This window comes from Octodon degus, unplaced genomic scaffold (genome assembly GCF_000260255.1).
Source record: "Octodon degus isolate 3935 unplaced genomic scaffold, OctDeg1.0 scaffold00010, whole genome shotgun sequence".
NCBI lineage: Eukaryota > Metazoa > Chordata > Mammalia > Rodentia > Octodontidae > Octodon > Octodon degus.
Window position 1 is genome coordinate 1,630,827 of NW_004524586.1, and position 15,177 is coordinate 1,646,003.

At 45.2% G+C, this 15,177-nt stretch overlaps 1 protein-coding gene across 1 annotated transcript in view; it reads left to right on the forward strand.

Annotated features, from left to right (window-relative positions):
* LOC101588282 (1-phosphatidylinositol 4,5-bisphosphate phosphodiesterase epsilon-1) overlaps nucleotides 1–15,177 on the forward strand; it is a 233,328-nt gene that overhangs the window by 44,337 nt on the left and 173,814 nt on the right. Inside the window, exon 3 of the mRNA XM_023709028.1 lies at nucleotides 7,163–7,448. Coding sequence (XP_023564796.1) covers nucleotides 7,163–7,448 — 286 coding nt within the window. The remainder of the gene's footprint in view (nucleotides 1–7,162; nucleotides 7,449–15,177) is intronic.

A 15,177-nucleotide genomic window follows, 5' to 3' on the forward strand; every position in this document is an offset into this window, starting at 1 on the left:
ACTTCTTATGTTTACACGTAAGTCCAGAAATCTAACCATATACAACCTTGAAGCAGGACAGTCCCACAACATTCCTTTTCCTGTCTCCTGCTTTCATTCACCACCCCCTTCTTTTGAACAGTCATCTACCCCAGAAACAGCACAGCAGCAACTGGCATGTCATGACAAGCCACCCGTTTTCAAAAGACCAGAATGACTGGCACTCCAAGCATGAACCTGCTAAACAGGAGCCCTCTGTCCCCCCACAGCGTCTCATGTGCACAGCTTAGCAGGATCACTGCCCTGCAGTCTCTGAGCCAGGGATTGTAGACCATAGGATTTGCGAAGTTCTGTTTTGTCTTTCAGTGGCTTTGTCCCCATGTGATTCATTAGCTGACCCGCTGCTTCTTAGAGCTGAAGGCTGCCTGGTAGTTCAGGCCGTTAAGTCCCTTCAGTGGGCCTGATTCATGGCCTGCCATCACAAGCCTCACAACATAATCCATTTGTCCTGATTTGATTTTTTTCTTCTCAAGAGCCTCCCTTGGCAGCTAGGTTTTCTCATTATGACATGATTCATCCGTGCGGCAATTTCCATTAGAATTAGTATCTCAGATGTGATTCATCTTTGCAGATATTAAGCTGGATGTATCTCTTACAGAAAGGCCTGTTACATTCACAAGCACAGGAAATTTCTGTGACATGTGCCACCTCACTCATTTGTTGGTTTTGCTCTGCACTAGATTCTGAGTTCAGGGCTTTGGAGGATGGAAGGCTGGGTAGGCCCTTGGCCCTGCCCTTTGCCACTCCCATTCTGAAAGGGCTCAGCATGGCCATAAGCGCTCATAGGATGAGTTTTCTGAGAAGTACAGTCCAAGATTAAATTAGTCATGTTTGCTTTAAAGTCCAAGGTAGTGGCCCTCAAATTTTAATATGATTCAGAATCCCCTGGAAGGCGACCTCAATGTGGATTTCTCTGTTCCAGCCCCAGTCTGTGGCTCGGTAGGTGGCGGCGGGGCCCAAGAATGTGCATTTCTGAGCTCCCAGTCAATGTTGCTGCTAGGGACCTGGAGCCCTCACTCTGGGCACCACAGCTGTACGACTCCAGCCGCTCCTGCACCTCCCACTTGCTCACTGCCTGCGGGATGCTAAGCAGCATGCTCCATGCTAGCGACAGAGTGCTGAATTAAGATGCGGCCCTTGACTTATGGGCACTCGTAGTCTGGAATATGAATAAACAATGGTCTCTGTATCTTACAGGAAGTGCCGCTATAGGCTTTAAACTAATACAGGAAATACTATGATGACTTCTCTCGGGAGCCCAGGGAAGGCCACACAGAGCAGGCAAAATTGTAATGAAAAGGTAAAATGTGAATTAGAAGAAACGGTGCAGAAGGGCATTTGTGGCCGCAGTGTCTCAGACTGTCGCCTGTTCTGGGAAATCCTCTCACATTCCTTCTTCACTGTTTCCTGCAGTTCTTCTAAGGGTTTGGCTCGCTCCTCAGAAGCCAGCGGCTCAGCGCTAGTTAATCGGCGTGGGCCAAGCAAGCCTTTATTTTTGGCTCTGTGGAGCTGTGTTTGGTCAGTGTCTCGCGCACGGTCTGAATACTCTCAGTAGAATGGAATTCTCCGCACAGACGCTGGAATGGAATGTGGACTCCAGAGCAGAGGAAGTGCGGCCTGCTGCCAAGCCCGCTCCCCATCCCTGCCCAGTCTCCAGGCTGCCACAGCTGTCCCTTCCAACAGCTTTCTGTTGATTCTGAGGAAATTAGGTGGTTCTCCTACCACCGCCTTTTGCTTACCCACAGCAAGCCATCCAAGATGCAACTTCACCTTCACTTCTAGAACTGCTTCTGGGTTTCAGACGTGAGGAGAGGGGCGTGTGAGGCAGGGGAAGGGGCTTCAGCCATGGCACAGAGTTTTTCCACTGTATTCCAGAGAGGAGGCCACTACCTTGTTACCCACCTGTTAACTCACAGAGAGTGCGGATAAATGGGTTTTTCTAGCATGAAGTACCTTTGAAAGCCTCACATGGGATGGGTAAAGGAGCTGTTAGCAATCTAACCACTAGTGAGAAGGGACAGCTGATACTGAAGAATATTAGTAAGACAAGGGGAACAGAACCTAACTGGATTAGAGAATAATGGTGACTCACTTATGGATTGTCAGCAATTGGGCTTGTCAGAATATATGTGCTTGGTAAATACAGTCTGTTTGCTGAACGAACCCACTGCTCCGAGCACTTGGCCACCACCATGGTGTGACATGTTGATTTCATCTCGAAAATGATAGGGTAGTGGACTGTCTTTTTTGTTTGTTTTTATTTCTTGAGACAGGGTCTCGCTGTGCAGTTCAGGGTGGCCTTGAGCCCACTTTGTAGCCCAGGCTGGCCTCAAACTCTCAGCAGTCCTCCTGCCTCAGGTTTCTGAGTGCTGGGATTACAGGTGTGCACCCCCAGGCCCAGCTTGTGACCTGTCTTCTTTCCAGCATCTTCCACTGCCATATTGATCAACTGAGATAAAAGATTTAAAATTTTTATTTTTTAGGGACCAGCAAGATAGCTTAGTGGTCTAAAGCACCTGCTTAGGCAAGCTTAGACAGGTGCAGGGGAATGCGGTTTGATGCCTGGCACCACATGGCGCACCAGCCCCACCCTCAGGGTGGGCTGAGTCAGCCCCCCCCAAAAAAAATTTTACTTTTTAAACTAAACCTACAAATCTCCATATAAAGAAAATTTATTTGGTGAGAATTTAACTATTCTGGCCATGGGAACACATACCTATAACCCCAGCACTTAGGAGGCTGAGGCAGGAGGATGAGTTCACGAGTTCAAGGCCAGCCTGGGTTGCACAAGCAAGTTCAAGGCCCATCTGAACTACATAGTGAGACCCTGTCTCAAGAAAAGAAATGCAGTGAAATGAAAAGAACAATAAGAACTTCAGTATTTTCAAAAGCAATTTAAGGTAACCATGAAAGGGATTAGAGATGAATGAAGACAGTAACAGTAGCAGCACAAATAGCATTTAAACCCCTTGCCAAATAATGTGATTCTGAATTCCATCGTTGAAACGTGGGAGTGACAAGGGCCACCTGACGGATAAAACTGGCTGATAGAATTGGAGAAATGTGGGCTTGAATCCCGGCTTAGCCTCTTACTGGCTATGTAAGGCTGGCTATATTCCTGCAGCTCTCTAAGGTTTCTTTCCCTTCTGCAAGATGAACTTGACCTCACACGTTACTGCTTGAGGTCAGCTGTTCTGCAGCTACTCAGCGTGTGCCCAACACACCATCATTCTGATAGTCACTCTGGGGACTTGACAGCAGTCCTTGATCTAGCCGTGGTCCTCCACGCTGGCCAAGTGTTTCTCCTGGTCTGCATCAGGTGATCTCTGCTGGGCCCTCCTGCATCTGTGGTGGTCATGAACAGTCAGTGAGAGGACCTGGGGTGGCCTCACATGTCGGCTGAGCCTAGCTGTCAGCCACGGTGGCCAGCCAAGGTCTGGTCCTCCAGCCGACTAGCTCGCACTTCTCCGTGGTCATTGCTGCAGAGTCCCCAAGTACTGAGGGCGCCAACCCTGGTGTTCAAGTGTCCTTTAGGGTGCTGCTTGCAGCTCCTGTGCTACATTCCTAGTGCTTATCAAGCACTAAGCTACCAGAGTTAATAAAAAGAAATAATGTCTGGCAGTTTCCTTTTTTTTTTTTTTCCTTCTTCAGAACCGGGGATTGAACTCAGGCCCTTGTGCTTGCCAGGGAAGCTCTTATTCTACTGAGCTATGTCCCCAGACCCTGGCAGTTTCCTGGTCTACTACAGTCATCACTCGATACCATCATTGTCAAAGTATTTCTTGGGCATTTACTTCGTGCCAGATGTTCTAATCCCAGGATCTTTATCAAAGCTTGTAATTCTACTCACAACCTTGAGGCAGGTACTTTTATATCTTCATACAAGTGAAAAGAAACTGAAGCAGAGAATGACAAAGCAGCTTAGAACAACACTCGAGGCCACAGTTATAATGATCATTCTAGAATGCCCTTTCTTCCCATTCTGTATGTGGGATACCGTCCATGCTTTCTTTCATTTATAACTGGGTGATCTTGTAGGAAAAGTAACCTGATTTTAACATATCCCTTAGCTGTTATCATCTGCTACCACTCTGTGTGCATGTCAACATTCCCAGCGAACAGCAGGAACAGCCTAAGCCATCTGACAGAGTGACTTGACAAGGACTAGTGATTCCTTTCTTGTGCTGAGGGTGTTAGCGACGGCAGCACAGCTCCGACTTTCATTCTTAGAATTCTTCCTCCTTGATTTCTTCAAGCAGGCTTGAAGGACCTGAAACAAGGGGCTGGCTGCAATTTGGAGTGAGAGCTTAATATAAACACAGCATTTACACATGTAGCTTCTTTGAAGTAGGTTGAAATGTCTTCCGGGAGCAGAGACCGGCCTCCCTCTTGTGTCCTCAGCAATCAGCACAGACAAGAACACCCATCGGACAGCTCAGAACATCCGTGTGTACTTCTCCATGTGTATGTATGTATATACATAACTGTATATGTAAAACTACACACACACACACACACACACACACACATCTACATCTCATCACAAGGTTCACAAACATATACACCAATGAAAAGTCAGATATCAGCCAGTTGTGACCACTGAAGCATGGTGGGGTCTCACACTGAGGGTGGGCTCCCCTTGACAGTGGAGAGCGGCCATTTGACACTATGTAGGGATATTCAGTGCTACCAGATTGTTCTAGTTTTCAGGAGCTGCTGTAATTTCAGATGTGTATGTAAACTTTCCTGACTTTAAAACTTTATGTATCATATAAAACCAGCCTGTTGACCAAGCCTGGCTGCTGGCCATCAGTTGGTGACCTTGCTCTATTGGCAGCACATGTTGGCATTTCTCTGTTGCAGTGTAGCTGTCCTGAAGGTCAGGCGGGAAGGAGAGGTGCAGCACAGGTGGAGGAAGGACAGAGAGGTGATAAGTGAGCAAAGGCTTCGAGAAGGATGCAGGCTATGTATGTCGGATTGTATAGAGTTCAAAGTGGGAAGGAGAAAATTCTAGCGTATTAGAGCAAATTATTTGATACAGCATTTTGTCTATAGACTAAGTTTTTGGTTTTTTTTTTTTTTAAGTAACCCTTGGTCAGATCACATAAGAAATATTCAAACAATAAGTTAAACAAAATAAAATCAAATATTTTAACTCAACCTTCCACACGTTTTTCCTATTCTGTTATACAATGTGAGTTTCCAGAACATGGAGCCTTGTTTGTCAAGCTTAATGTGATTGAGGAGTCCATAGGGTGTCAGATCCCTTGTAGGTCTAATGTTTCCAGAAGAAACCTGGGGCAAGCAGTTAAGTGACCAAGGTAGCCACTGGGGGGCCCATGAAGTCACAACTTAGGAAACAGACTTGTAAAGGGACAAGCGGGCCACAGGGGCGAGTGGGACAGGATGGCCTATAGAGGAAACAGGCAGCCCACTTGTGAGTAGGAGCTGTCTGCATGGTAATCTTCTTATACAAAACCTTTTAAGATTATTCTACTGCTAAGAACTGAGAAAGCCTCGAGGCCTCTCACCTCTGATATGTTGAGCCTGTTTGCTTCAGCAGTCAAGGCTGTCCCACAGCAAGCTGCTAGCCCTCCCTCGTGCCCACACACTCCCACCACTCACTGCTTCAGATGCCCTGCTCTACTGTGTCCTAAGACACAGGTCACATCTGCAACCTCATCAACTGGTTTCCATGGTGATTACCTTGCCCTCCTGCCGTCATTAGTCCTGTGGCTTCCCAAGGCTTGGACCTAACTCTGCTTTCCTTATCAAGCCTTTCATCAGACCTCATAAGGGATTATTTTCCTTGAACTTCTAGAGAATTTCCTTCTAAAGTACTTCCCTGAGACTTAGTGTGTTGGGGATTTCATGCATGATTCAAAGCTAAGAGAAGAACACCGTGTCCTGAGCTCTACAGCTCTCTACCCACATTTGCGTTCACAATACAGCCAGATAAAGTGAGGGTGATTTCAACTACACATAAAAGCACAAGTATAACTCTGCTATACTGCGCACCATAGACTCTGCTCTGTGGTTACACACCCACTTGCTATTCACTGAGAGTAGAGGGCTGCATCCTTTTTTTAAAAAAAAAAATGTATTTAATACGGGGTCTACAGGGTCTCACTACACAAATAGGACTCCTAGTGATCCTCTTGTTTTCAGCCTCCCCAGCGCTGGGATTACAGGTGTGTGCTACCATGCCCAGACTCAGTCATCAGCTCAGGGCATCTGGGGCAGGGCTGGCGTGGCCTGCGGGAAGGGAGATTGAACCCTGGTGCCTGCACTTGCCAAAGCAGGCTCTTAGTCCGCTGAGCTATCTCGCCGGCCCTGCATGCGCTGTTCTTTACACTGCCTCCCATCTTCGGATATAGTGCCTAGCATGAAGCCAGGTCTATATTGTACATGTTGAGTAACTATTAAAAAGGACAAGGAACGTCACTGGGAACCTGTCCTAATAGTCCAGTCTTAATGAGATCATTCTTGGTAAATTCAAGTGAAAAAGAGAGATGAATCAGCACAGTGACAACAGTAGGGAGATGCTGTCAATTCACTGAGTATAGGTGGCTATGAGTGAGAGAAAAAAATTCAGAGACTTTGATCTCAGTAGGCGATACACTGGATTATGCCAAAGAGAAAAGTGGAGAAATCCTCCCTCCCCATGGCCCTTTCACCCTCACTGCAGTTAGAATGTGAGGCAAAGATCCCCATGAATATCAGATGGAAGTGCTTCATAAAGGCAGACAGACATGGGATGTTCAGAAGAGTCCAAAGGGGTAGGAAGAAAAGGTCTGCCCTTGTCCCTCTGCGGAGGAACTTTGTTCCTCTGTGCAAGAGGACTCGTTTGAGGTAAATGTATTTTGAGTTGGTACAACTTTAAGTGTTCTGTTTGATAGCAGAGTTGTTTGAATGGCCTATTTCATAACTACACATAGCTTCTCCAAATAAACGGTGCCTGTAGAATGTTCAGGCTAATGCATGAGTCCGGTGCTCAAGAGTGTTTGCGCTGAGAGCGACTGAACCTTCTTTCTTAATAAGTCATCTTGGCATTTTGTCAACAAGTTAATTTGCTTTTCTAAGAAAGTAGATTAATGCTTCCTGTGCTGTGTGCTATTCACAGATCTACAATGCAGTGAGAAGAGAAGAAACAGAAAAGGCAGTTGCATCTCTTCTTCATTTCTCCACAAAGCTCCCAGCCCCTGAGACAGTCCATGGAAGGATTAGCGCCGGTCCGCACTTAACGCAGTGTGTCCAAGGCACTGCGTGTGAGTATCGCGCCACCCTCCAAAGGACGTCCATATCTCAGTACGTCACAGGTTCTCTCCTGGAGGCAACAACGTCTTTAGGAGCAAGAAGTGGTCTTCTAAATTCTTTTGGAGGATCCACTGGACGAATGATGCTGAAAGGTAATATTCAAAATGTCACTTTTCACTTTTTGCCTTTACCTTGGAGAAGAATCTTAATTAACTTTATGTATGTCCTGATGGAAAATTGAGTTCATATATCTATCACTTTAAGTAAAAATAACTGCTCTGGGATCATATAAAAGAGAGTCCCTATTAAAATAGTTTTAGGGACTAAACATTTCAAACAATAACCATTAAAATGTTGAAGTTTCTCCTTTGAAAGAAGTAAGTGGTTAAAATGCCATCTATAATTTTTTAAAGTCTTTGGGCAAGTGGTTTCTCGTGATGGCATTCATGACAGATGTTAGTACTGTGAGAAGCTACTAGTCAACAAGCGTAGTCATGTGGTCACACTGAAAACCACCAGTGGTTGGGAGCAGAGTGAAATATAGGTCCCCTTCAGACCCATAATCAGTATGTTCCTACTGACTAGGAAAGCTAAGAACCATTTTCCAGCAAATCTCATTTTAAAGAACAAAATATGTAGGCACAGTACTTACATATGAAAGCCAGCGGAAAATAGGGTCCTGTAGTGTCCAAACCTCTCGCCAGTGGCGGACTGGCAGGCCAGAAACGGCAGCGCACCAGAGAGCCCTGGCCACTCGTCCACTGTACTGCTGCCTCAGGCCGCTTGGCCGTCTTCCCTGGCAGGAACCTACCGCCCAGCCAGGGATGATGCTGCGATGCATACCACTGCCTGGGCGCTGCCAAGAGCTCCCGCTGCTATCTGGCCATGTTGTTCAAGGAGAGCAGCTTTGTCCCACCACAGTGTGCCCTGGTCCAGGGTCAGCAGCCAGCAGCCTTCCTCCTCCATCCTCAGCCTTCCCCAGGCCAGCCCCGTCGCAGTCAGCACACTCAAAGGAGCGCCACAACCTCCATCTCTACACATTGGGTGCCATGTTGATTTGTTTCCTAGAATCACCTTAACTTCTGGGATTTTTAAAAAAATGATGAATGGGGGCGGGAGATGGCTCAGTGGAATAAGCACTTCCCTGGGAAGCGTAAGGGCCTCAGTTCAATCCCCGGTTCTGCCCAAAAAAGGTAAAATTAAATAAACTTAAAGAAAGCACTTCTCCAAAGCCCATTTAAATAAATAAATGATGAATGAAGAAAATCATACAGTGTGGGAACACTAACCTAAGAGACTAATGGGGAAAAAGATTTTATCCATTTAATATGCAAATTTTTCCTACTTATTTGTGTGCTAGGGAAAGAAAGAAAGAAAAAAAGCCCACATAATTCCTGTCTTTGGGACCTAATATTCCCTAGGCGATGAGCCAGTTTCCTTATAGACAGGCGTCAAGGTTTCTCTCCTCAGCTGTGGCCCCAAGAGAATGGCAGGTTTGAATTCTCTTCCACGCTTTTCCCAGAAAGCTGAGCTGAGATTAGCATGTGGAACTAGTATTCGTTGAATGCCGGTGACTAGCGAGGCACTTACACGCTACGACTTCATCCTGGGAGCTCAGCAACCTGGCTGATGAGACACCCACCGTAGAGAGCAGAGTTCAGGGATAGTAAACCCTACTGAAGTATCAGGTCCATGTACGCTGCTTAGAGAAGGCACATTGCATGCACTAAGTAATCAAAGAATACCGTGAACCTGCAAAGAGCTGAGCGTCAGATATCGTGGAAGTGGTTATAAGTGTTCAGAGTTTGGCGAAGGAGTTCGTGTTCTATGTGATGAATGTCTTGTCTTGAAAAGTGGGGTTTCAAATAAACACAAGGCAGCTCAAGCTGCTTTGTTTCTTCTCCATGAATTGCTAAGGGGCAGACCTGTAAGCTCCCCAACCAAGGCAGGCCTGCCTGTGGCCCTGCACAGACCTGTGGGGAGCAAGGAAGGTCCTGAGGACACTCTCTGTGCCCTACAGCAGCTTCATTGTGGCTGCTGCTTGCACCCATCTGTCCGGAGTAGAGCTTCGCAGATCAGCATCCAGGGCTGAGAAACTCAGCCAGCCCTCACGCAGGGTGTGACCTTTCAGTTAGCGTTGCAGGCAAGAGCTGAGGGTTTTCTTTAACATTGTTTTTATCTCTTTAGTCATTTTGCATGACTTTCTGTAAGTTGTTCCTTCGGACTAATACAACTGGCTAACTGTCGTCATTTCTGCAACTTCCGGCTTGCTGTCTTAGAAACCATTGTCAACTTCAGTGCCCTCTCCTGACTTCAGTGACTTCAAAGTCCTTTTCTGTTTCCCTGTTAAGCATATCTTTTTTCAACATGCAATGGAAAAATACATTTAGGAAAACCAGATAGAATTTTTTTTAAATCCTAAATATGTGAGGCAGTGTGTGTTAATTAGCATCACTGAGCCATGCCATGGCGTAGATGTGCTTCAGAGCATCACACTGCTTACACAGTACGTGTGTGTGTGTGTGTGTGTGTGTGTGTATAACTTTGTCAAGTTTTAAATATTAAACATTTGAAAAACCAAGTGGGTCTTCCATGTCACAAGATAGTGACAGAATCCACCAATCACAGCACTGGCTTGTGGGCTTTCAGCTGTGATGACCAAGTCCCCGCGTACTCTGCCCTGGGGTCTGGAGGAGGTACGCGCTGCAGCGCCGTGGCTGGCTTCTGTCACTGTTTAACGTATGCCTTTGAGCACCAACCTGATTTAGAGCTTTCAGCTCTGAGTTGCTGATGAAAGTCTGTGAGGAACTTCCAGTACACAGTTTCCGGTTTGTAAGTGAATTGTGTCCTAGAAGTTCATTGCTCAGGAACTGTTTAGAACTTAGAACACTTGCCCAGAGAAACAGTATTGTCAGAAAGTTGATTTTCAGACTCCAGTCTTTAAAAACAACACAGTTAAAATTTACATACTTCTCATAGAGCAGAGAGAAAAAGAGTACTGTTGAGATGCTGGGCATCAGCCTCCAAGAAAAAAGCAGTACAGGGGAGTTAAAAGGTATTTTTTATAACAGAGAAATACTTTCAATTGAAGTTAAGTTAATATGAAACTTTTATAGTGACTGAAAGGAACCTTTAGGTATTGTTGAGATTTTAGGCATTAGTAGCTGTAGTTCTTTGTTTTAATTAATTATACATTTTTAAATTCATACCTGTATGAAAGAATCAGAAATTTTCCCAAGTAGCTTTTCTTTACCTTGTTAAAAAGAAGATGCTTATGAGTGGAATGAAGAGGGTACAGAGGAGATGACACGATTTTAGAAATTCTTCCCAGAGAGAAAGATAAAAAAGGGATCAAATTAATGACCCCCTTCTGTGGGAGAAATCACATTTGAAGTGTATTAAAAGGAACTGGGAAAGGTAGACAAAGGAGGGACAAAAAGATTCCAATTAGGATTCCACTTATGTGAGGCGTGCATCAGCGCGGACCTCACAGAGACGGAGGAGGGCGTGGGAGGCTAGATGGGGACTGCGCGGTGGTGCGGAGGGACAGGAGGGTTCAGGTTTGCAGGATGGGCACCCTGGAGCTGGGTGATGACACCACCGTGTGACTGTCTGTCATGTCAGTGAACTTCGTGCTGAGAAATGCTGTGACTGGAATTTCGTATTTGTATTTTACTACAACAACAACAACGACGACGACGACAAAAGAAAAAGGTCTCTCGTCCCGGGTCCATCATGAGGTTGAAAAACGGAGGCATTTGTCTCCTGAAAGTGGCTAAGATCACGATTGAGGACTTCAGCAGCCTGCAGTGGGCACAAAGAGCAGGAAAGAATGCAGCCAGCTGGTCACTGTCCCCAAGTCAGGACTCGGAGCTCAAGGCTGCCCTATGCAGAGGCTGCAGCTTCCCCAGTCTGGTATGGAAAGACACCGGCAGTTAGGACACAAACTCCCCGGTTTCCTGCATCAAGGCTACCAAGGAGGGTCTTTGTGTTCAGCTGAGTTTCCCAAACGGTTGGAAACATTTTCAGCGTGCCGGGGCTGGAACTGCGCTCGCTGCGCTTTGCCTCCGCTTGCCCAGGCAGGCGCTGTAGGCCACTGAGCTGTCTCACCGGCCCCAGGAGCATTGTCCAGTATCAAGCAGTGGACAGCCAGGGTGTGCTCTTGATCGCGCGTGGCCGTCTCCGAGGAAAAGCCCAAAGCTTCGCGCGCGTGTTGAGGCAGCTCCGAGCTGCACCGGGAGAAGCCAGAAGCCGTGCGCCCGCTGCTGCCCTCCCGCTGCTCTCCGTCCACGCCGCCGGCGGAACCTCAGCCCTGAGCTCGGGCCGCAGGGGCCGCCGGAGGAGTCCCTGACCTCAGCAACCGAGAAGAAGCGCGGTAAAGGGAAAGCGGAGAAGAAAGTGAGACAAGCAGAGGCGAAGCACGAAAGCGAAACGCAGTCCCGCAGGGCCGCAGCGCAGGCCGCGTGGCTCAGTGCACCGAGCCCAGCCTCGTTACTCCTCATGTTTTGCTGGGTAAAATTTGTAAATCAAGCAGCTAAACATCACATATAACCAGTATAATGCTTAGTTACCCGTATTTAAATTATGCCGTAGAAAAGAAAATTCCACTCCACTTGCAACAAGTTTGAGTGCGTGTGATGTGCCGAGAGTAATCAGTATGTAGACTAAAAATTAAAATATTAATAGGGAACCAGAATATGCCTTGAAGATATAATGTTCTTATCTGAAATTAGGAAATATTTTGCTTCTGATAGAAAAGTCTGATAAAATGTCAACTTATTTTTTTTAAATGTCAAGTTATTTTTTTTTTCACTGAACTAATTTTATACTATTGGTGTCTTTTTCTAGAATAACGGTTTTCAGATAAAAACAAATCACAGTCAAAGTACACATGCACATTTAAAACATATTACTGGACCCCGTGAGTGTTTTAGTCTACAATGGCTGTCTTAGTTAACTTCCTGTAGTCACGACACCGTTCACGGCCGCCAGGCTGGGAAGGCGTGTGCGGAGCTCTCAGTCCAAGATGTAAATTTATTTAAAGTAATGCCATGATTTACTCGTTGTGTCACCTTGAAATTATTTTTGTGTGTTACGCGTGCTTTAGTGTAATACTGTACTGTTTCTGTGTCAGTTAATCAACTAAGAAATGCTCACTTGTTGCCCAGTGGAGTGGAATGCTGTGTCACTCACAGAAAGAATACAAACAAGTCTCCACCTTGTAAAATAGTATTTCTCCTTCCAAAGAAAATATAATATTAGGTTTCAGTGTATTGAAATAGCCCTTACAATTTAAAGAAAACCCATGGACATGCTATATCCCAGCACCCAGGAGGCTGAGACAGGAGGATCACCATTTCAAGGCCAGTCGGAATGACATGGTGGGACCCTACCTAAAAACCAAAAAGATCCATGAACTACTGAGTAGTAGAGGTACTAGTAGGTTATGGAGGCAGGAAGTTGGGTAGGTACAGAGCCAGCCTCTCTGCTTCGGGGCCACAGGAAGCCAAGCGCCATCCACGAGCTGGATTCTGTACACTTCAGAGCGTCGCTGCACGTCAGCTGTGACCCAGGACCATCACTTGAGAAGTAGATACGGCCTCAAGGAGGGATGTGAAAAGCGTTTAAGTGTGTCCTATACAAATGCCAACTACCCACAGTGAACTTAATCAGGTATCGCAAACATGTACTGGTAAAAAGGAATACTGTTTAAAGCTGAAAATCTTACCAGTAGAAAAGTAAACCTAAAAAAGTAATTAGCAGAGTGGGCCAAATTCTTCACCTCCCACTGAGGTGATCAAACATTCTTCCTAAGAGGGAATATATAAAGTAGTAGGGGAAGTAAGTATTTTCTCAGCTCAGGGACACCATTGGCAAAGAATAGGTGCAGAAACATGCAAAAGTGGTTACCGATAATTTTTTTACTCTGGTTTGTTTTTCTAGAACATTTAATTGGCAATACTGGAAATACATATTTTAGGGCTTTTGCACTTTTAATATTCACCCAGTTTTGTGGAAAGCCTTGATATCTAAGCACTGTTAGATTAAATTTGGGTGTGGCATTTCAAACAACTCTCTTGCTTATATGTGCTCACATATATTCACATATATGAATATATATATTCATTCAATTAATAATTTTAGTAGGAGGCCTTTGCAGCACATGTGAACTCGGCATAAATTCAAGCCCCTCATTCCCAAGGGTTTTGTCAGCCATAATGAAGCCCACACTCAATGAGAAGAGGACAGAAGAGGGAGACCCGGAAGCCTTGCTGAAATCTAGAGGGAGAAGAGCCCAGAATGAACAAGATAAGGGCTGCGGGAGGCCGTTCTGTCCCGCTGAGAGTATGGGTCTCAGAGTTGCTTCATGCTCAGAAGAAATTAAGTGTGAGCACTATTCAGTCTTAAGTTTGAGTCTTGACTTCAATTCTGTGTCACAAGAAAGAGAGAACTTCACTTCTCTGGGCTTCAGTTTTTGCATCTGTAAAATGGGAATGAAATCAGCAACTGCAGGTTGTTTTGGAGATTAAGCATAATGATGTAGATGGGACATATAGCATAGTATTTGGTGTCTAACGCAAGCTGCATAAATCTGATGGTAGTCACACTGAGGAGGCTGGTGGTAGTAATGATTGCTGGCTGCCACTCTTTCTTACAGAACCTTGAGATGCCAGCTCTCCTTCGTACTTAATTCAGAGACCTACTGGTAGCTCAGTCAGAGGTGCATGAGAAGGAATCTTAGGCGCTAGGGTTTTCCTGGTTGTGCTTTCAGGGTGCTTAGCGACTTACGCTGAGAGGTAGCTGGGGCTGCTCCTGTGTCACTTCTTCAGTTAGGTTTTCTTTAGTTCCTGTACATTTAACCATTCATTCAGCCAATATATTTTTAACATCTAATGTGTGCCAAGGCTCTAGCAGCAAACAAAATGCAGTCTTTTTTAAAAAGAATTTTGTTGTTTTTGTTGTTGGTTCAGGGTCTCTCTGTGCAGTTCAGACTCCCAAGCACAGGGATTACAGGCGTGGGCCGCCAGGCCTGGTTTCAGTGACTGGCACGGTGCGCTGGGTTCTAGGGCCAGCATGGCATGTGGTACTGGGGATCACACTCTCCCCAGCTCACAAAATGCAGTTCTTACTTTCAAGGAATATAGTATTAATGGAAGAGATGGATCAGCAAACATGCAATTTTAAGATGGCATAAGTGTGATAGTTGAGCTAAGCATAGGATGCAGTTGGCCCCAGATCATCCGAGTGAAGTCTGAGGTTCCTAAAACCACGTAAGAGTCTGGAGAAATGTGAACAGGTGTTTAACGAGGGGAAACCAACCCTGAGCTAGACTGTGAATCTTCTGCCGATTCTCCTTAATTCTCTGCTGATATTATCTCTGTTCCCTCCAAAGCAGAAAAGATGTGAAACATGAATGCTGGTACTAGAAGCTGTTTCTAAAATCTGTGATTGGTATAAAATTTAGTTCAAGTTAAAAGTTACACCTTTTATGAGGACAAATTGCTCATTACAATAAAATTAAATGATTTTTTCAGTCTGTGAAACTAATCCTTTTTAGCATTTCTAAGTTGTTTATTTTTTAAAAGACTAAAACTCACTTAAATGAGCTGTGAACATTCTTGTCCATGGGAACTTTTATAGAACATAATGGAGTATGCTATGATCTGTTTATAATAGCATGTGGGTCAGCAACAAATATTTAAGAGGAAAAAAGGGAAGATCTTAAGATAGTCTGAGTCATATTTAAACGAATGTTGGGATTGAGTCTCTAAGAAGTAATAAAGAATACTGTAGTAGAGTTAAAAATGTAGTTTAAATTTAGTAAGTAAAAAATGTAGTTTAAGGCAATTTTATTTATGATGAACTGAATTCTAAAATATT